The 24,472-nt window shown below is 39.1% G+C and overlaps 1 protein-coding gene across 3 annotated transcripts in view; it reads right to left on the bottom strand.

Moving 5' to 3' along the window:
* robo1 (roundabout, axon guidance receptor, homolog 1 (Drosophila)) overlaps positions 1-24,472 on the bottom strand; it is a 368,894-nt gene that overhangs the window by 215,237 nt on the left and 129,185 nt on the right. For 2 of the 3 annotated variants that reach the window (XM_067450215.1, XM_067450213.1), the window contains exon 3: positions 12,926-13,012. The exons of the other annotated variant lie outside the window; for it this stretch is intronic. In XM_067450215.1, the coding sequence (XP_067306316.1) occupies positions 12,926-13,012 (87 nt within the window). The remainder of the gene's footprint in view (positions 1-12,925; positions 13,013-24,472) is intronic. 3 annotated transcript variants of the gene reach the window in all.

Below are 24,472 nucleotides of genomic sequence, written 5' to 3'. Positions count from 1 at the left end.
CTAATATATATATATATATATATATATATATATATATATATATATATATATATATATATATATATATTAGTGTTGTCACGATACCAAAATTATGACTTCGATACGATATCAGACTAAAATATCGATATATCGATACTAAATCGATACCACAGTAAAAAAAATAAAAAAATAAATAAGATAAGATGCTTAATATGACAATAGAACTTGTTATTATTCATTGTTATTTTTTACTAAAAATTCATGTGGCCAGCATGTTCCTTAGGGTTGGGCATCGGTTTGATTTGAACAATTATTGATCAATTACTATTAAAATTATCTCACAAATGTTTGCTATCTCAATGTATTTTTTACAATGGGGTAACATAATTGTGTTGCAGTAGCTTACACACAGCACAAGAAAGCTTGGTTTCTAATGGTAAATTGAATTTAAAAAGACGAGTAAACAGTAATAAAATAAGAACAAATAAACAGATTACAAACAATAGCACAAATAAATGCAACAGAATAGAAGATACAAATTAAATAGACTGCTTTATTTTTTCAGGTAACTCTAACATTCAGATAAGAAACTGAATAAAAAAATGCATAGTAATTTCATTTAAAACAACATTGGATAATGTTCTTTGTAAAAAATTCAATAGCGTACAGATGAAACTATTAAAGTTACACAAGTTGATCAGTCAAGAGCAGTTGATCGTTTGTCTTTTTGTAGTTAGAATAACAAATGACTGCGGTCCCTTTAAGACTAACAGACGCATGGATCCTAAACACTGCTCCTGTCACTCGTTCTTCCTGAACTGTTTGCGACTGCGTTTACGTTAAAACTCTTCCAGATGTGCACTGATAATTCTTTGAGTGTATTTGACCAATAATAAGCTGGAAACGGAAGCAAATGTTTGCACTTGTATCAGAGGCGGCTTTATTACGGTAGGCTATGTGTGTGTGCGCTTCAGATGTGGAGCACGAAATCTGCGGGGATTAGTAGAATTAATTTATGTGCAATCCCGCGCGAAATTCAGACCGATCACACACTAACACTAACACACTGTCATGAGGAAAAAGTCCAGCAGAACGCGCGTTTGCCGTGCTCAGAGGTTAACCGGGCTGAGGGAGAATATGCCGGTGTGTGTGTGTCAACTCGCTGACGGTCAGAGAGGAGAGCGCAGCTGATATCGATACTGTAAAAACTGAGAATCGTATCGTTTCAGATATTCCAGTATCGATATATATCGAAATATCGATATTTTTGACAACACTAATATATATATATATATATAGAGAGAGAGAGAGAGATAGAGAGAGAGAGAGAGAGAGAGAGAGAGAGAGAGAGAGAGAGTTTACAATATAATTACAAGTTAATGCTATATTAATTGCATAAAATATTTTTCTGTCAATGCAGCATCCAATTTTTTTCTGTCATCCTTTGGTTAACATTATGTTATATGACCATACTCTTATTCAAGCGCACCAAGACAAAAGACAATGTGCCGTCTGTGAATGTCCTGACACACACTCCTGACAGTGTGCACAAAAAGATCTGTGCCAGAAACTAGTTCTCGGCGTTTGAACAAAAAATAACACAGAATTTTTTTTTTTTCTTGACTTTGTTTCTGTCTGGCATAGTTTACTCAAGCGCCAGAAGTGATCTCTCGCTCAAGGCTGTTGGACATAGCAGTGTATTAGAGGTACAGAATTATATAAGTACTGTTCTGTTTTTAGGTGAACTATCCCTTTAAATGAACTTAAAGAGTTATGAGAAAATTAGATGTGACAGCATGTCAGATCCACGTCATGTTCGGCAGCGGCAAATCTTAAATTCAGGCTTCCACGAATGTCTGTCATTAATGTAACAAAGGTAACAGAGAAAATGTTCATCTATATTTTAATTTATAATTTATGCTGTTAAGACTGTAAAGTGTTTGATAACTTTATTAAATTTTTGTCTGATTTAAGTTCACTTACATTTAAATGTTTTTTTAAAGCTTAAAATGTTTTTAAATTGGTAGCTTTCAATTATACTGTAATGCTGAATGTCTATCATTAATGTTTATACCATTGATTCTGGACTTCATTCATAAAAAGATGCCATTACATTAAAAAAAAGAAGGAAAAAAAGGATAATCTAAAAGGTCAACAAAAAAAAAGTTTGCAGGAAGATACAAATCATCTGCAGTGTCACTGTTAACCCAGCTATGATGAAAGACAGCAAATCATTTCTGGAGTGAAGTACAGGAATGCAGATCACACAGCTGCCTGTCTGCAATAATGCATATACCGAGCTCCATACAGGCACCGACAAATCTGTTCAGATCTCAGATCAGGAGCGAATCCTGTGAGGACAACTACGAGTCGCTAAGCCTCTGACCTTAGACCTCTGACACGAGGCCATGCCGGCTGGGAAACACTGTGGTGCACTAAGTGCTACCCTGTCATTCCCAGAGACTCTTCCAAGCAGAAAACTTCCGTGACTTGTCAGCCTAGCTAAGAAACAACCAAGCTAGGTTCAAGCGATTTCTCAGGACATCAGCACAAGTGTTGTCACTGGGAAAGAATGTCTTGCGGAGGGCCATCTGGGCTGCAACCAGGATACGGTTCAACCACAGATTCACATTAACGACATCAACCAAAAAGTTTAACAACATAAAACATGCTTTTAATCAATGCTGATAGATTTTAAAGGACAAAAAGGAAAAAGCTGGGGAAAGGTGAGGCACCACAGAGCTGAACATTTCTCAGACAAACAATATAAATGTAAAAAATACATCCGACAGGAAAGCGCACGGAGAATGGAAGTCTAGATTTGCACGAAAACAGCATAAAGAGGACATTCTCTTCATTCATTGCAAACCCTGTGTTGTGCTTTCAGAACTAGGGGTGGATGGGCTGGGGGGGGGGGGGGGGGGGGCGAGCTGAACAAATCTGTTCAGCTGAACAAATCTGTTTCTGTTTTGCCATTCAGAGAGGCCCTCCATGCAGAACCCTGCCACGACTGACATTACAAAAACAAAAAAAAGACAGGCGGCGAAATGAGGGAAGTGCAAAAGAACGCCAGAGCTTTGCATTACGGCGCAATTGGAAGACACAAAAGCTTGGCTAACGGGTAAACAGACTGTTGCGTTTCCCCTCGCCTCCGTGGGGTGAATCCCCTTCAGCACCCAGTGTCTTGTTCAAGAGACAGAGGCTAGCATTTAATTGGGAGAGATCGATTTATTTATATTCTTTAGTGGTGAAGATTGCAAATAAAAGTGAGAAATATGTATTTGTGTCTCACCTGTGTATTGGTCAAACAACCAGATTAAACTAGACATGGATAGGATCCACATATGCTGACACTGAGCCTGGCTCTACGACATCTAATTTGCACAGTGCCATGCACGAGTGCACCAGGAGTAACAGGCGGACAGGATCCAGATACATTAACAAAGAAACAATGGTCTTTCGGATAACTATGGGACTTTTCAGCTTGTCCCAATCTCTAACTAGCCTCATCGGAAAGAAGCACGTCCCTCTGCTCTCCCGTGTATCCTTTATGCAGACTGGCAAGAACAAGACTCATTGTGTTTTCATGCTTAATTGGCTTAATTGGTTTACTGGTTGGAGAGACGTAAATGAAAGGAGAAGCTGTCTAAGAGAAACTGAGCCAAGTAGTGCCTTTGTCTTTGGCTTCCTTGTGCCCTCCCCACCTTCACAACGGGGGATTCGACCAATCGGTGCCTCGCAAGCTGTTGGACAAGACCCTCACCAGCAGTCCTGCTGAATTATTAACACAACCCCACAGAGCAGGAGCGAGAACAAACCTGGGGAAGTTTATACTACACTCAATGCAGCAAGGACAACTTGATATTCCTCAGTCAAAGCTTATGTATCCAGGGTAATGATTAAAACAAGAACAAGTGGTACTTTTGCTTAAACTTACAGCACCACCAATGTGGAATTAACTGCCAAACGAGGACAAAAGGGAGACGAGAGGTGTGCATCTAAAGTTTGGTTGGCACTTGCAAAGGTGTGATGCATGACAGTTGCCTCCATTTGTTTCCTGGCTTACAAAAACCCAAGAAACCAAGATGCTGCATTTAATTCAGCATCAGAAAATTGAGTCTCAAATGGAGTCTAAAATAGTCATTCTAACAGAGTGAAGCTAGTATGGCTTTGGACTGGTTAGAATGACCCAACCGTAGAAGGAAATAAAGTGAAAACCTTGCACTTCATTTTGATTTGATTTATTTAGGAATGCACAGTGTGCTTCTTTCTGATTTAGAGAGAAATAGGCATATTCTTGAGCATTTACTTTCCAAATCACACTGATGTACAAAAACATCTGCGCCTGCATGTGTAAATTCATATCTCTCAAGTGGATTTATTTTTACCACAAATGGGAGGATTTACAACATGTTTGACATGGTCTAACACATGGAACTCACATGCGAGACCGATCTTTACAGTAACGGCCAAAAAAGTTACTTTTCACCTCATTCTCCTTCCCACATGTTCCAATGTTCAACCTTCCAAACTTCTTACATTACCTCTCTCATGTCCTCTGCCTTTAAAAAAAAAAAAAAAAAAAAAAACGTCCTTCCTCCGACAGAAACACTGCAAGGGTTCTTTCTGTCTTCCTGCTGCTGTCAGCTGCCAAAACACGCAGGTTGCAGCGATGAGCACTATAAATATGATGTACGGCTTATGCGGTGCCACTGACCTCACAACACGCGCCGAAGGAGAGCGGGGGAGCAGGTGCCATGCAGATTTATGACACCCAGCGAGAACTTTCACCCTCCGCATACTCTCATGCCCCAGCGAGCAGAGAGTCCGGCCCGTGATGGCTGAACATATTCACTCCTCCGTGACAAAACAGCATGTGGGAGAAATACAGAGTGAAATGTAAAAATGTGCAATTGTTTGGATGCACTTTCGTAACTTTGCCTATGGCAACTGGCACTGTTTAAATTTATCCAGCCACCCCCTTGTTTGGAAAGTTTTTGAGAGTTTTAAAGTTCTGTTGTTGATACTGGAGTATTTAAAGCAGCACTTGGTAACTTTTGCTCTCGGGGTCCCCCTACAGTTGGGAAAAAATAATGTCCTCAACTACTGTCGTAAGCTCTGTCATCCTACAACAGGGGATGCCATCGCTCGTGCATTTATTGGCATGACAACCCTGATGGCCCTGAACTAGTGATGCACGGGTCGTCTCATAACCCGCGGACCCCGTATGTCTATTTAATGGTCGCGGGTGTGCGGCGGGTTGTAAAAATATAAACAAGCGTTCAGGGCGGGCCAAATAACTTCATTAAAGCGGCCCCGTGGGTTGGTGCAGCACTAACAGTTCCCCTGAACACTGCAGGAGGAGTTCACATGCAGGTGTTCTTCTGGCGGCGCGTGTGAAATGTCTTGATCCCAGGTACAGTCAGTGGCATATGTTTCAGCATGTCATTTGAATATAATTTCATGGGTTTTATTTTTTTCAAACGCCAAATAATCACGATGCTCACGTTTACAAGCCAGCGTCATTATAGTAGTCTAGGTTACCGTTTTACAGAATCTATGATACTTCAATTCAATGTTTGAGTGGTAGGGAATCACCATAACAAGCAGGACAGCATCGGTCGGGCACGCCTCCTTCAGCTCACGCCAACGAGCAAACGCTGGTCCAATGTTGATCCTCGTCCTGCCTTTAATCCCATCACTTTTTAATTTCCTCTTATTGCTTTCCTCCAACAAAACCTTTTCTTTCTTATTTGTCTGTGCTGCTTCGGACATGACTATATTATCCAACGAACAAAGTTGGGCTCGCACGTCCGAATGTAAGGAAGTGTGGGTGTTGGTGGAAGTGACGTATATGCCGTAAAGCAGTCAAATCTTGTAGTTCTTTTGTTTCTCGGGTTACTACCCGAAACCCGAAGTTTAAAAGTACGATTAAAAACGATACAGACCCCATCAAGCTATGGCAGACGTGTCATTCAACCTATTGTAAGTCGATGTATCATCACAAGAGTCTTGAAAATATGTTATGAAGGTTGAAAAGTTACCTAGTGCTGCTTTAAAGGGAGGAAATTGCATTTTAGATATAGCATCACTACTCAATGGCCAGTTGTGTGCAAATTAGAAATTTTTGTTCTACATGTCAGCATTTTTTAATATGCTGGTTTGGAACCAGCACACTTTTCTTTTTTTTTTTTAAATCTGTCAATCAGGTAGAAACTCATTTGACAGTCATGAGGAGACCATATGGACCTCCAGACTCAACACAAAAATGGGGCTGTTGAACTTTCTTTTTCACCCTGTCTTTCCCTTCAGGAAAGTGCATGCCACTTATGCCTCAAGCTTAAAAGCGACTTCTTTGGAATTTTGAAGGCATTTAATTTTGTGTACCAAATGGCGCTTAGCTAGCACTTGGCAACAACTAAACCATTTTGTATTCCTTCACCCGTACTAATCTCAGCGGCAATAATAAACAAATTTAAATTCTTTATCCTGTTCCAAACAGACGTGTTGCAGAATAATGAGAGCCTCAGCACCACCAGCTTCTTATCTCCAACTAGTCCTCTCCTTTCATTCTCCACAGCACTCCAGTCACTCTTGACAGAATTAGCCTGGTTCAGCATTGAGAGTTTTGCCTGATGGCCCTATTTCCTAGTACACGGGGAGAGTTAAGCTCCGGGATTTGTGATGAAAAGAGATTGGATGGGGTAAAACGAAATATAAGAAGTGCCCACATCCTCTCCTCTTGTGGAGAAACCCCTCTGGTTGACTGTGGTGGAGGTAATTACATCTCAAGTGGGATCGGACCTAAAGGAAGGACCTGCATTTGCCATGTTTTCCACCCTAGGGAGAAGCAAGCGCTTTGTGGGGAATATTCTTTGTGGATAAGCTCCATTGTAAGAGTCCTTGTGTTCCACGAGGGGTGGAAAATTTTAACCCTGAACGTGTGGGAGATTTGCATTCGCACATCCCCGAGGCAGAAACCACGGCCACTAATAATACAGGGCATTAGGAAGGCAGTCGTACTAATGATTGCAGGGCCTTCAAAGTCAGGGCTTTAGGCCTGAGCAGGACCCTGTAATGAGGATGCATAGATGTGGGAGACACATTTCTGCTTGCACCTGGTGTTTTAGGGTGCTTTCACACTAGCACTTTTGGTGAGCACCCGGGTTTGATTGACGTCAGAGTCTGCTTCGTTTGGATGATGTGAACGCAGTCTTCCAAGCTCGGGTGCAAACCCACAAACCGTACTCGAGTCTACTTAAAAAGGTTGTCTGGGGTTCGGTTTATGTGAACTCCAGTACAGTTAGTTCCTGATGTGAACACAATCCTACTAAATCGTGGAAGTGAACCGCTATTAATGACGTATGATTTAATAAAATGTATGTTTTGTGTGCGTTTCACTCATTTACCTGACGAGCGTCACTGACATACTGCAAGCAGAGAGCGGTTTCTGCTCACCTTTAGTATTCTTTAGAGAATTTGCAGCACATATGCGGCAGATAGACGCAAGTGACGTTACGTACTTTAGATTAAACCAACGGTTCAAAAAAAAAAATATGGGAGCAACGCTATGCATTTTGCTGCCTTCACGCTTACTGTCGTTACTAAGCAACCGGGTAAACAGCTGCTGCTTTGACGACACAAACAAACCCCAGTTCGGACCCTAATAATATAATATGAACACAGTCCAGGGGGAGGGGGGAGCAATCGAACTTGGATTCCGTTCAGGCACATCTGTCCAGATTTTTTCAAGGGGAGGGTCTAAATCAATAGACTTTTTTAAATCTTTCGATATAATGAATAAAAAATAAGCTCATGTAGTTTATCTATGGATGCAACCGGAGATGATGGAGGAGCTTTTAGAAATCTGAGTTGTGCTTGGTACGTTTTTCGTCTTCAAACCAAACTTGGGCCTTCAGCTGACAAAGTTTAAATCCTGCCTGGCTAGCTCGCTTCCCATAAATTGTATGCATTTGGTCAGTAGGTGGAGAAACAGCTTATTCTGTGACTTTTTTAACACATATTACCACGAGTGTCTCCTCTATGGTCCTGTTTACACTTGGTCACTTCATGCGTTTCCTCTCCGATCGTGAAAATACCAGGTGTAAATGCCCTCCGAAATGCATTCGAATCCAATCACTCAAACAGTGCAGGAGGTGGTCTGGGCCGCATTTCAGATGAAACTAAACAAATCTAAATCATCTGGTTGTTTAAACCACATATGTAAATTTTACTCCACCCAACAATGCTAATAAAATAAATGTATGAAAGTGTGTAATAGGCTGTATATTTTGACAGCGCTACTGCAGCATGCATCGCCGCAGATGAGTAGCCGAGTATCTCTTCATCAAGCCAAAGCACAAACTGCTGCAAGTAAAACCAAGCGTAAATCAAAGATGCTCAGCACACAATCATCTTCATTAAAAGTAAAGAAACGAAAAAATCTAATTCGAACGCATATCAAATATCAAGCAATGTATTCTAATATATTCACCTACGCTACAATACGTTTATAGTGCCCTCTATTGGATGAGATGGCAAACAAAATAAAAACCAAACGGTCTAGTCTAATCATAAGCCACGTTTACATACACACTTTTTTGTCATTCCGATTGAAAGATTCAGTGAACTGTCTACATGAGACGTTATCTAAACCGATCTGGAGTTAACATTTACAGTTTTTTGACATGCGCACAGTTTGTCTGCCGCATCAGAAATGTCGACGCTGTCCTCTCCAGCAGGTGGAATAAGTTCACGGTTGCCATAGCAACTCTCAACGGCAACCAGGACTTATACGGTTTTATAAAAGCTATGTATTTGTTGTAAAGTGTAATAATCATCTCAGAAAAAATTAATTCTTATGTCAAGGCGGAGTTGAAGTAAAAAGTGCCTGGGACAAACGCTGTCAAGATGAGAGGGTGTAGCCAGGCTGTGTCTGTGTCATTAGTCCAACATTATCTTCATAACTTCAAAAAGTTTACCCCTCAGAAAAATGAACTATCCACTGGGTCAGGTGGTTTACATGGTGAAATTTTTCGTTTGATCGGTTCATGAAAAGGTTTATCCCACCTCTCGCAAACCGATTACAATTTTATTCGGTTTGGGCATTTTTATTCTGATTGAGCTGTTTATATGGAGCATTTTCATTCAGATTGGACAGTTTATTTATAGTTCGATTACAGATATTTCACATTAATGTTTAAATGCATATTCGAATATCGAACAAAAAGTGACAGCCCTAAAATAAACTAAATGATCTTACCAGTGCTTTTGCCGCGCCCTCTCCTATTGCTATCTTTGATTTTGAAAATAGCTGATGATTAATAAAATTCGGCTCATATCTGTTGTTTTCGGGGGCGTGAACTCAGAGCCGGACACTATTGGAGTAGATTTACTTGAGTACAGTACTTAAGTACAATTTTGAGGGATCTGTACTTCATTTTTGGGGAGTACTCATGACTTTACTCAAGTACATTTGAGAAGCAAATCTTAAATTTACTTAATTAAATGTTAAATTTACAAGTAATTGAGTTAAATTTAGCAAGGGGTATCTGTATTTTTACTCAAGTAATGAAGCTGTGTACTCTGTCCGCCTCTATGTGAACTCCATTTAATCTGCATATAGCACAGGAACTGAAGATTGGATTTATATCGGATTTAAATTGTTTTGATAAATTAGATAGCTATCTGATCTGTAAAAAAAAATGCATGAAGTGACCAGGTGTAAACAGACCTACCCCTGGAAGTGGAAAATGTTTTAGACCCTGTTTACAACCTGTATTTACTTGTGATCCGATCGACCAAAATGCATTTTAATGCCAAGTGTAAACGGGGCCTCAGACTGTAACACCCAGACAACCAGGTGCATATGGAACCACCAGACATCCAGTTTTACGCAGCATGTTGTACCCTGACAGCATATTTAGTGTAGTTGCAACAAGACGCATGAAGACTATGCATCATAAACGGATGAAAAACTTTATCATACCACGCCATACATAGCTTTTCATTCTATTTCAAAGATTCAATCTTCGATAAGAGAGGAACGTAACACTTTCATTTCATACATTTGAAATGCCATTCACAGATGTCTGGACAAACATTTGCTGTGTTGACCTTCAATTTTCCTACTTCCCTGCAGTCTCTCTTCCAAAGAGTTGGAATAAATAGCCTGCCAGTGCTTAGACAAGTGATCTGTTCCATTTGTATAAGGAAACAGTTCTACAAAATAAAGCCAATCTAATGCATCTTGGATGCTCATTTTTTTGGGGCGAAGGGCTTTTGAGACAAAACTACACCGCCATTCTCTGCACATTAATAGTTTACAAAGATTACAGGCCTGTTGCAAATCCTATTGAGCTGCTTCGTTGAATAATACTCACACAGGCAGCATACTAACTGAAATAGAACATCATAAGTGACTGATCTGGAACATTCTATAGAAACCGTTTTTGGATAAAATAGTTAGCTTTCAAGTCTTTTAAACTATTACTACTACAGTCCAGTATTGAAAGAATAACATTAATAATGTAAAGATTTATATCATCTTATTTATTGTGACTTCACAGGTGATTTTTCTAAGGGTAGATATAATCATATCTTTGTTTTCATAGCACTCAGCTGCCACTTTGTTTAAAGGACAGGATCTGGCAAATTGTGGAATTGTGTGTTTTGTTAAAAAATAATAATATACATATACACACACACACACACACACACACACACACACACACACACACACACACACACACACACACACACACACACGTTATTTTTTATCTGATTAAATTAAATCAGAAAAAAATCTATCAAAATAATCGTAGCATAGTCCTAGTGGCATAATTAAGTTAACTACCTTTTATGTGTTGATTGTTTATTATTCTATATTTTTACTTTTTATTCATTTTTATAATTTTTTTGTTATTTTTCCCTTTTCCATTGTTGCACTTTGAGAAGGAAAGGAAATTTTATTAATATTATTATTATTATTATTATTATTATTATTATTATTATTATTATTAGCTTTATTAACACCTTTTGAAATGCTTTAAATGCACAATATACCGGCGTTCCAAAAATGTTGAAAAATAAATTAAAGGCACAATATGTATGACTTTTGGATTAAAATATCCACAAAAAACACTAGAACAATGTTATACATTTGTCGACTTGTGTACTTACATTATCCCACATTTTTCCAAGAATGTTTAAAACCAGAGAAATAAGCTATTTTAATCTGGACACGAACCGTGTCCATGCATCACCTATCAAAAACATAATATCAGCGTTACCCTCGGTTGTGTTTTATTAGCAAGTTGAGCAACTGTTTGGATACATTTATCGACAGAAAACTACTTTTCTTGATTTACCGGGGGTACAATGTTTTACCATTCTTAATATGGATCCATCTTACTGCAGTGTGAAACAAGGGTCTCATAGTATCCGCCGAGCAAACGCACAGAGAAGCATTATAACTTTCAACACACAAATGTATCTAATATGATAAAAACAGTGTTACGTTATAATAAAAGCTCCACTGCTCTCGAGCCATGTGTTGTGATCGTCTCTCATTAGCAATCGCTCCAGCAGCCTCGTTCTGCTCTCCCCTGCTTCACACTGCCGTGATATTAATAATTCTTTATTATATTAGCTCGTCCATGAATATTATCTGATTATTTTCCACAGGCTGTAGAGGTGAAGACAACAACTCCCATGATTCTGTGAAATCAAGGCGTTATTGTTTAAGCGACCTCTAGTGGCAAAAAATTACATATTGTGCCTTTAATACTTTTATTAAGTACGGACACATTAAACTGTTCAAAAGTACTGTTCTTTTGAAATTTCTATTCTTATATAAAAACAAATTACAGTTTCCACAAAAAATAATAAGCAGTACAACTGGTGTCAAGATTGAATATAAGAAATGTTTTAAGCAGCAAATCATATTAGAATGATATCTGAAGGATCATTTGACACTGAAGTAATGAAGACTGAAGAAATAAAAACAAAGTTTGTTGACAATATGTACCATTATAAACCTCTCTATCATGAGTTTAAAAGACCAAGTCAATGAAAGAACTAAAATATGTTAAAAATGTCTTCAACAATACTGTGTATCTTTTTTCTACCATAGTCAGGAAGCCAATAAGTATCATGTGTACTGCATCTCTGTCCTTGTGAGATCCTGAAAGGAAGTGCTCTCTCGAGGCTGTAGTGTCATTCTCTATGCTCTATACCAGCTTCGCTATTCTTGTCTTCCACTGGATCACCCACGTAGTCAGAGCCGCCTTTTCAGTTATCGACTTGTTTCTCCAGTGAAGGTCAAAATGTTAGCAAGCTTTCTCTAAACATAACACTACACACTGCAGGAGATTCTCTGCTCTGGCCCCACCGGGCCCCTAGAAGGTGAACTCTTTTTCCACTTAAGCAAAAAGGGTCAGGGATCTTCTCTCGCCGATTGACTCATCTCATCTGAGTGCATTTAATCTAGATATTGAGGTTCTGGCTGACTCTACTACTTTAAGTCACGAGTGTCAGAACATTCATGGCTTATCTCGCTAAAAAAACACGGAAAGGGTGTCCAATTTCCACAGCTTGCCTTAAGTAACATTTGTAAAGAATATAAACTGTTTATAAATGGGAAAACCTCGCTCAATACAGATGCACTAGCAAAGGTAAGGTGAAGGTTATGCAAAGCCATCCATGGAAATCCAGGCAGAATAAAAGACTCTACAGATGGACCTACAATGACTGGATCAGAAACGGGTCATATCTGCATAAATATTCCTCATGTTTTCACCTGGCAACCCCTAATTTCTCATACAAAAAGTCAAAAGTTCAAGGAAGAGATGAAATTGCACATTTAAATTAGATATTTGAGAGACATTCTTCTAAAGGCAAATATAAAGCAGTATTTTTAGGTGAAAAAGTAAATAAATAGCAATACCTGTGTAGCCCAGAGAGTTGTCATCATCATGTTCTGCAGTGGGGGCCTCTGTGGCCCTATTGCTAGTCCCCTCCTGAGTCCCCGTGTCTGTTGGAAGTAACACAGACTCTAAGTCCTCGAGCAAAGAATACTGGGCCAACGGCAACATGGTAGCGCCCCAGTATCCCTGATACCAACAGATAAGCAGTACTAGGCTCTGCAGACAGTGACTTTTAAAAAGTCTCCGTCTGCCATTGCAACCTCCAAACTGCATTATCATATCAAGAAATCACCGCAAAACACCATATATAGAAGCTCCAAGGTGTTAATCAGTTGTTAGCCATTAATCCATTGGAGAATCCCAAGAGTGCAAGTCCTAAATATGGTGTTTTCCTTCTCTCCAAAGGCCTAAAGAGGTGCAGTTAGCCCTGAACGTCTATGTGTATGTCTGAGGAGTGACAATGTGTGCCCTTTTGCAGCAGACGGTCCTATAAAGCACATGGGTAGAACTGGGACGAACCAATTGCAGATACACACACAAAGTCACTGACACACTCCCTATTTAGCTCTATATACAGTCATTGACGAAGCTAATTCCCCAATCAACGCATGTCGCCTTTCTGGAAGATGGACTGACAGCCCTCCTCTACGCTGTGTTTAGAAAGGGAGGACCGGGCAGGGGGTGTGGCAGATGCCCCCCATCATGGCGAAGTGTGGGATAAATCAGATTGGGGCCATGCCCACTTCCATTGTTGGGCACTGACAGGGGGTTAATTTGGGATGAGGGGAGGTGAAGGGGCCTGTTTAATATAAAGAGGGTCAGAATGGGCCAGATGACTGGGAAGCATCCTGTCAGGACCGTCATGCACCGTGAATGAAGATTGGCATCATTTACGGAGATAAAACAGCAGACAGGCAAAACAAAAGGAAGTCTTCGGAGAGCACTTAGGGCTCTGCGAAGTGTGACCACTGTCTGTCCTTTCGCTCACCCTGTCGCTAAAGCTCTCTGACAAACAAGCGCTACTGTTTCGACATTTTAAAGTCATAATTGAGTGCTTGAATGAATTTCAGGAGAGGTTAAATGTCTATTTTATGACTTGGGCCACACTAGCCGGCTCTTCGGTTGATGCATTTAGTGAAATGACACTTTTAGCCTGTTAAATGCTGAGGTGGCCGTTTCTCAACAAACACCTCGCTGAGTGCTTTTGCAGAATCTCAAGGTTGTCAGGAACGGAGACCGTTGGCTATCTTAGCTTGTGTTGGGAACGTTCAAGCAGTCAAAATACAATATTTTTGTCACTTTTAAAGGACAGATTCTGTGCTCATAATGGCAAGTTCACAAACACTTAACATCAAGCATGCAAACACATAGGAGTCTGTCTGTTTGTGTGTAGACACCATTTTGGCATTGCCATAGTTTTACCATAGGAAAAAAATAAGCATATACAAGTATATTTTCGAACATACACAGATCAGGCATAACATTATGAGGTAAAGTGAATAACACTGATTATCTCTTTATCAAGGCATCTGTTAGTGTGTGGGGTATATTAGGCAGCAAGTGAACATTTTGTCCTCAAAGTTGGTGTTAGAAGCAGGAAAAATGGGCAAGCGTAAGGATTTGAGCAAGTTTGACAAGGGCCAAATTGTGATGGCTAGATGACTAGGTCAGAGCATCTCCAAAACTGAAGCTTTTGTGAGGTGTTCCTGGTCTGCAGTGGTCAGTCTCTGTCAAAAGTGGTCCTAGGAAAGAACAGGTGAATCGGCAAGAGGGTAATGGCCAAGGCTCATTGATACACATGGGGACAGGCCCTACACATCTTAATTAGCGAATTAGAGCAACCCATAGAATTCTGATTGAATCCACCATTCTTCACACAATTCTACATAATAACTACGCACACATTTATGTCCATCAAAATCAAAATTTCATCTACACATAAATTATATTAGATAATTTGCCAATACTTTCAGCAAACGAATGTGCTTTCACTTCCATTTTCGCATGCAATTTTTGTATCATTTGAATATACAAATTATGTTCTAAATGTCTGAAAACTTTAATTCAATAATCTGAATATTTACACCTAATTTTACCTCTAAAAAATAACCTATGAACAATCTCATCAATTTCATTTAGTCAAATGTCATTTTATATATATATATATATGTGTGTGTGTGTGTGTGTGTGTGTGTGTGTGTGTGTGTGTGTGTGTGTGTGTGTGTGTGTGTGTGTATATATGTATACAACTTTCACCTATTCCACAAATTTCATCCAACAACTGATAGAGAATATGAGAAAAAAACCTTATGAGGTTCTATGTCAGCTCAAAGATATGCTTCACAAAGATCTAAAGAACAAAAGAGCTAAAGAAAAATAAAACTGCCATAGAAAGCTCAAATATATTTGTACAAAGCACACATACTGTTTATCCCCAAGGACAATCAATGCATGAATATTCAAGCTCCAAAACTGTACAGACAACTGACAGTAGGATATGTTTTATTGTGGGCTTAGAGAGTGAATACTTTACGACTCATTAACAGGTGGTGTGCCCAGATGCCCTGGAGGACACACAAGCAATAACCTGGTGCTCCCTCATATTCAAATGGCCCTGATCCACACACTCCGATCCAAAACACCCTGCCTCCCCTGATGACTAATTAAACCGAACCTTATGCGGCTAGCTGACATGTCTACATGGGCACATTAGGAGGATGTTCCCCACGCACCCCAGCTCTGCTCTCATTTTCAAACACACATCCTGCTTTCTCAATTTCTGGCTTTATTGATTTAAGAAGAAGGTGATGTACTAGCTCAATAACAGTGGACCCAGACAACCCACATAAACACAACCACAACGATTGGATTTGTTCATCTTATTGGTTTTAAAAATCAAGGCCATTTGTTGGGTTAGCCATCAGTCGGCTAATTATTTTTGATGTCAGGAGAGGGCAAAGGAACTATAAAGAAAAAAGAGCTACCATGTTAATCAGTACACTTTAACACCTATTTTGATAGCAATTTCTCATTTTTGGTTCAGCTTTAAGGCTTTGATCTTTTGAAAGGGGTTTAATTGAGTCACATGACCGAACTATGATGGACGCAAATTATTATATTGAGAAAGAAAGAAATATGTAAAGGGTTCACCCAGACTGCAAATTACCAAAGATTAAGTTGAAAGATTGCATAGAAGGACACAGCTGCTGGTCTGCAGAAAAGAAGAAGAGAGCGCACCCTCTCTTTGAAGCTGCACACGCGGAGAACATTTGATTACAAGATACAGAATGTACCCACTCTTCTGAAAATAACATTAGATCAAGCTGGAAACCCGTTTAAATGATATGTTAAAACCTTTCATTAATAGCATTGCTTACCTGCAACAATAATCATATTAACCAACAGAGCCCACCTAAAACCAGTTAAGAACAACAAACCTAACATGTTGCAAACTGCCCTAATCTGTTTTTTAGAAAAAATAAAATGGTGTCTCGCATCAAGTCGCGTGCAGTTTTTTTGTACGGTTTGTATTTCTAAAAATTCTTGATCAGAAAACTATAATTTAATCATTTGTATATTTACAGCTAATTTCACCTAAAAACACTTGTTTACAAATATAAATACATAGATAAAATAAACAAAAATACACATCTTATAAAATATATAAAATGTCTCAAAAAACAATTCAATTGTATTAAATGTTATGGGTATTGAATTCAAATGTACATGATACAATACACCACAAACAAAATAAATGGTGTATATCTTACACAACACCGTTTTCTACTAAAAACAGACAACTTTTTAATGGCCGTTCATTTCTTAAATTTGGCCTGAAAGCGCAAACTTTTGGAAATGGGTTTCATGTTTTTTAAAAGGATAACGTTATTGTATAACTACAAAAAAGGTAGTTTTTTTTTTTTTAAACGGTGATGCCATGTGCATGCACATTACATTTTCAGTCTATAAATGCCTACATCGCCAACTACTGTCCAGGCATGAATAATACAACACTTTTAGTCATTTTTCGCGGAACAGACACACAGTTAGCCTAGAAATCTAGACGCACCCTAGCGGCAGCAAATTTAATTTGCCCGCAAGTGTCGTCTAGGCACTCTCAATACCATTCTGAGCTGTGTTCCTCAAAATCTGGACGGCCCAATCACATCATGTTTAGAGTCGGCGGGCGGGGCCATAATGACGACGGCCGAGTTGCGTTTGCATGCTTCTAGTAAACACAGAAACTGGCTAACGGCGGCGGTCTTTCGCATCAGCTCTGACCGCGACTCTGAAAGACTTGGAGTTAAGCTTTTCTCTGAGAAAAGAACAAAGAGCGGCACTGAAGTCATTCTTAAAAAGGGAAGATGTGTTCGTAGTTTAGCCGACTGGATACGGCGAATGTTTATTCAGTCAGCGAGCTCTGCTTCACCTTCGTTGCTCTGGTTGGTTGTAACGCTATCCTATCACGTGCAGAGGGAGTTTGAAAGACAACCGTTTATCACGTCCCTCGGATTGAGCCCTGTCTATGGTGAGTTTCCAGACCAAACATCTTGATGTGGGTCTGGCTTGTCAGGCTAACACACAGTCTTATCTCATTCAAAAGATGCACCCAAACGTTATCAGCATTACACAATCGGTCATGAGACATGCGAGAGCCAATGCCATTTCACAATCTAAGCTGATGTAATGCTTCTTCTGGTGGAAATTACTGAATGTGTGTTCAAAAGATCTGAACTTGACGGTGGATGGAGACGATGAATGACTTTGCATCTGTTCCTCACACAAATCAATCAAGCTCGGGACACTTGGAATATTTGTACTTTTGAATAAATTGTACCTGAAGTAGTCATATCTGCCTGTTATATCATGTTTTATATTATATAATGCACATATGGGTAGGTCTAAGAGTGAGGTTGAGGTTAGAACTTGAGTTGCATGCTCAAACATGGCTCAATAGTGTAATAAAAAGGGAAATAAATGTAAATAAAACTATACTTGCTGATTAAACAAATAGTATTATAAAAAGTATAATAAAAGTGCTTTTAAAAATTAAGTGTAGAAGTGAGATGGGAGTGAGAATATGTAGCAAACAAAAATATTTAAATCTACTGTTATCATATCATGGTATTTGTTCAAATACTCAAATTACACATTAGGGTTTTTATTTAGAGTTAGGAGTTTGTGAGTTCGTTCAAATCCTTAACTCAGAGTACAAGCAACTATAATAGTGATGAGCCTTAGCAAAGCACTGCTACCCGATCCGGCTTTTGAGCGAGCAGCCCATCAGTGGATATCATCAGGGCTCCAGCCGGACCACACTAGGGGCCGTGGTTCTCTGTGGGTCTGATTAACTCTCATATTATTGAAAATTACCAAGGGAGGGATTATGCAGATGAGGGTATTGAGGTCCGCACAGTGGGCAGGAAACCAAGCATCATAATGAGAGACTACTGAAGAGGTTTTTTCTTCTGTAAGAAACGTACAGACAGGGAATGGGGGAGAGGTGGTTAGGAGAAATTAAAGGGTGGTTTCAGAGAGCTTAGGAGAACCAGACCGTCTGGCATCTAGATATTAAATAAAGTTGTGGCCATAGATATATCTAGTGCTTCTGAGGTTGTTAGTATTGGCCCGCATTTTATTGCTTTTAGCTTATGAAATTGAATGTAATTCTTAGTTAGGTTTCAGTAAAGTTTCAACAATGAAAGTCTCGAATGTCTTCTAAGATGCCTTAAGAGAAGTATAAATAGAAACAAATGAAACAACTGACATACAATAACAGTATACTGAAAATGGGATACTGAGTTCATTTATTTTACCCAGAGAAACACGTTGGATTATGCAACAGACATTATAGAACTCAGTGTCTTCACACAGTTAATCAAAACCATTTTTATCAGCATTTTTCATGCTATAGCCGATATGCCAATGGTTTTAAATTGATGGAGCAGATAAATATTGGCAGAAATATAAATATAACTTAAATCCAATGCCCACTTGAACCTGTCTTGTGCTAAAAGGGTTAGTTCATCCAAAAATGAAAATTATGTCATTACATAATGTTTTGTGATGGCTCAGAAAGGCATTCATTGACACCAATGTCATTTCCTCTCTCAAGACCCATACAAGGCATTAAAGACGCCGTTACAAAGTCCATCTCTCTACAGTGATTCTACAATTATTTTATGACGCAACGAGTTTTTATGAAGAGTTTTTGTGCGCAAAAAAAAACTTAATAACAACTTATATAGTGATGGGCCGATTTCCGAGTTATGAACCGTTATGAATCGGCTTATCGATTCATGATTCGGATCGCGTGTCAAACCACCAAACTGCTGAAATCATGTGACATCGGCGATCTGAATCATGAGTCGATTCACTGATTCATAACCGTTCTAATCTTTGTTTTGAAATCAGCTCATCACTATATGTCGTTATTTAGTTGTTGTTGTTTTTTGCGCACAAAAACTATTCTCGTCACTTCATAAAATGATTGTAGATCCACTGCAGTGAGATGGGCTTTCACTGTAAAAAATTATTTAGAAAAAAAGTTACCTGGTTGCCTTAAAATTTTATGTTCATTGAAATTAAAATTTTGAGTTAACACAATGACAATTTTTTGAGATTCGACAACCTTTATTAAAATATTATTAAAAGATTTTGTAAGCATTTAGGGTAATTGTGTGTTTTATTTCTGATGATGCAGTGAAACATGCCAAATAGTGCTATTTTAATGATTTATCATTTTTTTATGTGGTTCAGATACAAAAATATTTTGAGTTTCTATTTATTAAACAAATTTCCTTCATTGTATCAACTCAAATTTTTAATTTCAATAAACTCAAAATTAAGGCAACCAGGTTACTTACTTTTTTAAGTTAAACCAACAAAAACCAACCAAAGTTTTTTACAGTGTTGTAATGACGTCTTTAGTGCCTTTATGGGTCTTGAGAGAGGAAATGCCACTGGTGCCAATGAAGGCCTTTCTGAGCCATCAGATTTCAACACAAATATCTTTATTTGTGTTTCGTAGATGAGCAGAGGTCTTATGGGTGTCAAACGACATTAGGGTAAGTAATTATTGACAGAATTTTCATTTTCGGGTGAACTAACCCTCTGTGTTGGAAGTGTCGGAAACGCCAAGCATATGCTCAATGCCAGTCAATGGCATAAGTTAAGAAAGCTAAAATTGTTTAACTGGTGATATAATGGTTCTGAAGAGCTCATTTGCTTGAGTGATGTGGTTGGCTATAGTGATTACGCATCCACTTGTTCACATGCCCAACTAAGAATGTCAACACCAGACAAATAAATCCAATCATCTGCTGACAAGTTGACCTGAAACACACCCAACAACCACTGTCCAAAAAAACAGCCAGGAATTCGCCAAGCAGAACGTCTGATTATCGCTGAAGCGAATGCTTGTGGCTCACAGAGTCACTGCGGTCATAGCGTGTTCAAGTGCCGTAGGAATAATCCTATCAATCTACGTCAAGATCACGGCAGGCCTGTGAAAGCCAGAACAGCTGGCGAGGTCTCACGGAGCTAAACAGAGCACATGATGGGCATCGCTCAGGCCACGGAGGTTAAAGCCTTAGGTACAATAAGCTCTTCTATGGCGAGTAAATGAAAGCCACTTCAGGGCCTGAAGACCGTGGTGAAAGGGCACAGCTGTTGAATGCAGTGTCATAAAAGCCAAGAGTTACAACCATGATTAATGATGAAGCTCTCGACAAGAACAAGCCACCTTCAATCTGACAGACATGCCTTGCGAGGTTTCACTCTGAGCTCTTCTTCAATTTTATGAGGACATTTTTGGATCTCTGAAGGCAATTGTGTACTTAGAAGGCATTTTGGTGCCACTAAAATGGTATAACACTTAAGCGTTGGTGCTCAAATTGACGGCTAAAATTCAAATCACGCTTTTTACACTAATCATTGTCATTCTTTCATTGTTCTATTGTATTATGAATAAAACGCAGGCCCGGCTCCACCCTGGCCCTACACCAAATAACGACCTTTTTAAAATTGTACTCACGATTGTATGATATAAAGTCAGAGATCTGTGATATAAAGTCAGAATTAGGAGATAAAAACTCGCAATTACTCTTTTTATTTTTTTATTTAGTGGCGGAAATGGGCTTCCATACTTTTGTTATCAAATAAAGTTACAAAATCTTTTACGAGGAAAAAAATAATATACAGTGGGTACAGAAAGTATTCAGACCCCCTTAAACTTTTCGCTCTTTTTTTTATATTGCAGCCATTTGCTAAAATCATTTAAATTCATTTTTTTTCGTATTAATGTAGGCACAGCACCTCATATTGACAGAAAACCCCAGAATTGTTGACATTTTTGCAGATTTGTTAAAAAAGAAAACTGAAATATCATATGGTCCTAAGTATTCAGACCCTTTGCTCAGTATTTATAGAATCACCCTTTTGATCTAATACAGCCATGAGTCTTTTTGGGAAAGATGCAACACGTTTTTCACACCTGGATTTGGGGATCCTCTGCCATTCCTCTATGCAGATCCTCTGTTGGTGGACAGCCATTTTTAGGTCTCTCCAGAGATGCTCAATTGGGTTTAAGTCAGGGCTCTGGCTGGGCCATTCAAGAACAGTCACAGAGTTGTTGTGAAGACACTCCTTGATTATTTTAGCTGTGTGCTTAGAGTCATTGTCTTGTTGGAAGGTGAACCTTCGGCCCAGTCTGAGGTCTTGAGCACTCTGGAGAAGGTTTTCGTCCAGGATATCCCTGTACTTGGCCGCATTCATATTTCCCCCGATTGCCCCCACTCGTCCTGTCCCTGCAGCTGAAAAACACCCCCACATCATGATGCTGCCACCACCATGCTTCACTGTTGGGACTGTATTAGACAGTTGATGAGCAGTGCCTGGTTCTCCACACATACCGCTTAGAATTAAGGCCAAAAAATTCTATATTGGTCTCATCAGAACACAATCTTATTTCTCTCCATCTTGGAGTCCTTTGGGTGTTTTTTTTTTACAAACGTTTGTGTGTCTTGCACTGAGGAGAGGCTTCCGTCGGGCCAGTCTACCATAAAGCCCCCAACTGGTGGATGGATGGTTCACTTACTACAACTTTCTCCCATCTCCCGACTGCATCTCTGGAGCTCAGCCACAGTGATCTTTGGGTTCTTCTTCACCTCTCTCACCAAAGCTCTTCTTCCCCGATAGCTTAGTCTGCCCGGACGGCCAGCTCTAAGATGGGTTCTGGTTGTCCCAAATGTCTTCTATTTAAGGATTATGGAGGCCACTGTGCTCTTGGGAACCTTAAGTGCAGCAGAATCTTTTTTGTAACCTTGGCCAGATCTGTGCCGTGCCACAATTCTGTCTCTGAGCTCTTCAGGCAGTTCCTTTGACCTCATGATTCTCATTTGCTCTGACATGCACAGTGAGCTGTAAGGTCTTATATAGACAGGTGTGTGGCTTTCCTAATCAAGGCCAATCAGTATAATCAAACACAGCTGGACTCAAATGAAGGTGTAGAACCATCTCAAGGATGATCAGAAGAAAAGGACAGCACCCGAGTTAAATATATGAGTGTCACAGCAAAGGGTCTGAATACTTAGGACCATGTGATATTTCAGTTTTGTTTTTTTTTCTTAATAAATCTGCAAAAAAAAATCAAGTCAAGATGGGATGCTGTGTGTACATTAATAAGGGGAAAAAATGAACTTAAATGATTTAAGCAAATGGCTGCAATATAACAGAGTAAAAAAAATGTAAGGGAGTCTGAATAATTTCCATACCCACTGTATCATAAAACTCCCCACCAGGAATAAACTTTTTGAACAGTAGTATAAATATTTATTTCAACTTAATAGCTTATATATATATATATATATATATATATATATATATATATATATATATATATATATATATATATATATCATTTTTTGTTATTTGTTCCCTTTGTTGCACTTTGAGATTCATTATATATATATATATATATATATATATATATATATATATATATATATATATATATATATATATATATATATATATATATATATATATATATATATATATATATATATATATATATATTCTGCAGCATATAAAGCCCTTGTACAGTAACATTCATTCTGAACACTGGGTCCGAGATCTACAGTGCATTCCTTCAAGGTCATGGTCCTTCAAAAACAATGCTGTTAGAAAAGGCCTTTCAACAGTACGAGTGCTCCTCCACTGCCATCATTAGCAAAGTGCCAACATGACAATAGAAGGGGAATTCTTCAAGATTTATCAAGATTGTGACATAACCTCGGCTAATTCACCAGAGCTCCAGTCTTTGAAGCTTTGTTTCTCCACCCTGTGTTCATGTCTCGCATAAATCTCCAACCACTGCCACACTTTGTTGTGGGCAAAAGACTCAAGGATTCACTCTGAAAGAATCTCTGCTGGATGACGACACAGTCTTTGACTATTTGCATGTGTGAGAGAGAAAGTGAAAGATGGCTTTTACTGTAAGTATTCTATAACCTCGCTCATCCTGAAATGGTTAAGTAAATTTTATATAGGCATTCTTTAAAGCAGGGGTGCAAAACTCATGCCACATCCCAAATCCCCTAAACGTATGCACTGTTTTTGTGAAGAAAAAGTACAACGTTTTGAAAATCTCCTTTCTTGAGCCTGTCCCTATAGCAGCCAGTCCATGAACCAGTCAACAGAAACTGGGGGAGGTTTCCGCTTGATACATACAAACAACAGTTAGTTCTGGATCTCGAATCAGATTCAGGTAATATACTTGTTTAGTCAATCTCTCTCTCCCTTATATACTCTGCTCTACATATTACATAAGCCTCATTGAAGTGACGGTCATTCGTTACTAGTTCAAAAGTGATGTTTTAGAATTAGTAACGGAGGCTTGGGCTCAACTGTCAACTAGTGTTGTAGTACTCGAGATCGGTCTTGGTCTCGAGACCGGTCTCGAGACCACTTTTTAAAGGTCTTGGTCTCGTCTCGGTATCGACCGCATTTTTACTCGGTCTCGTCTCGGTCTCGGGCGAAGATGACTCGGGATTTTGTCTCAAGACCGGTCAAGACCACAGCTGAAGGCATATAAAGAGCAGAGAACTCCACCCTGCGCGCACTCTCTCTGTCTTCAAAATAAGCACATAAGCTCTCTCTGACACTTCACATATTAAGCTAAATCAAAAGTTCAGAAAACCGAATCCATGTTGAACGTTGCGCGTTCGGACAACTGTTTTGAAGTACCGCTCGGTGTGAATTGCGCTCAAAAAAACGTTTGACCAGCTAAACAGCTGACATAAATCATACATTAAATAAACAGAAAACAATTTCTATCCAGTTATGAAGTGTTTTCTGTGTGACAAACCTTCCGCGATGTTCTGACAGCCGTGATTCACACACAACGGGTCTGCTAATGTCCGATTCACGACCAAATGACTCATTTGAACCGAATCATTTTAACGACGGTAATAAGAACTGATCTGTTCAACAATGAACTGAACGAATCAGTTTAATCATTTACTCAGAACACCTCAGAAATGAGAACACAAGTGTGCTTACCCAAT

This window comes from Pseudorasbora parva, chromosome 8, assembly GCF_024679245.1.
Source record: "Pseudorasbora parva isolate DD20220531a chromosome 8, ASM2467924v1, whole genome shotgun sequence".
NCBI classification, from domain to species: Eukaryota; Metazoa; Chordata; class Actinopteri; order Cypriniformes; family Gobionidae; genus Pseudorasbora; species Pseudorasbora parva.
Note: the sequence above shows the minus strand (reverse complement) of the source record. Positions and strands in the feature narration are given on the sequence as shown.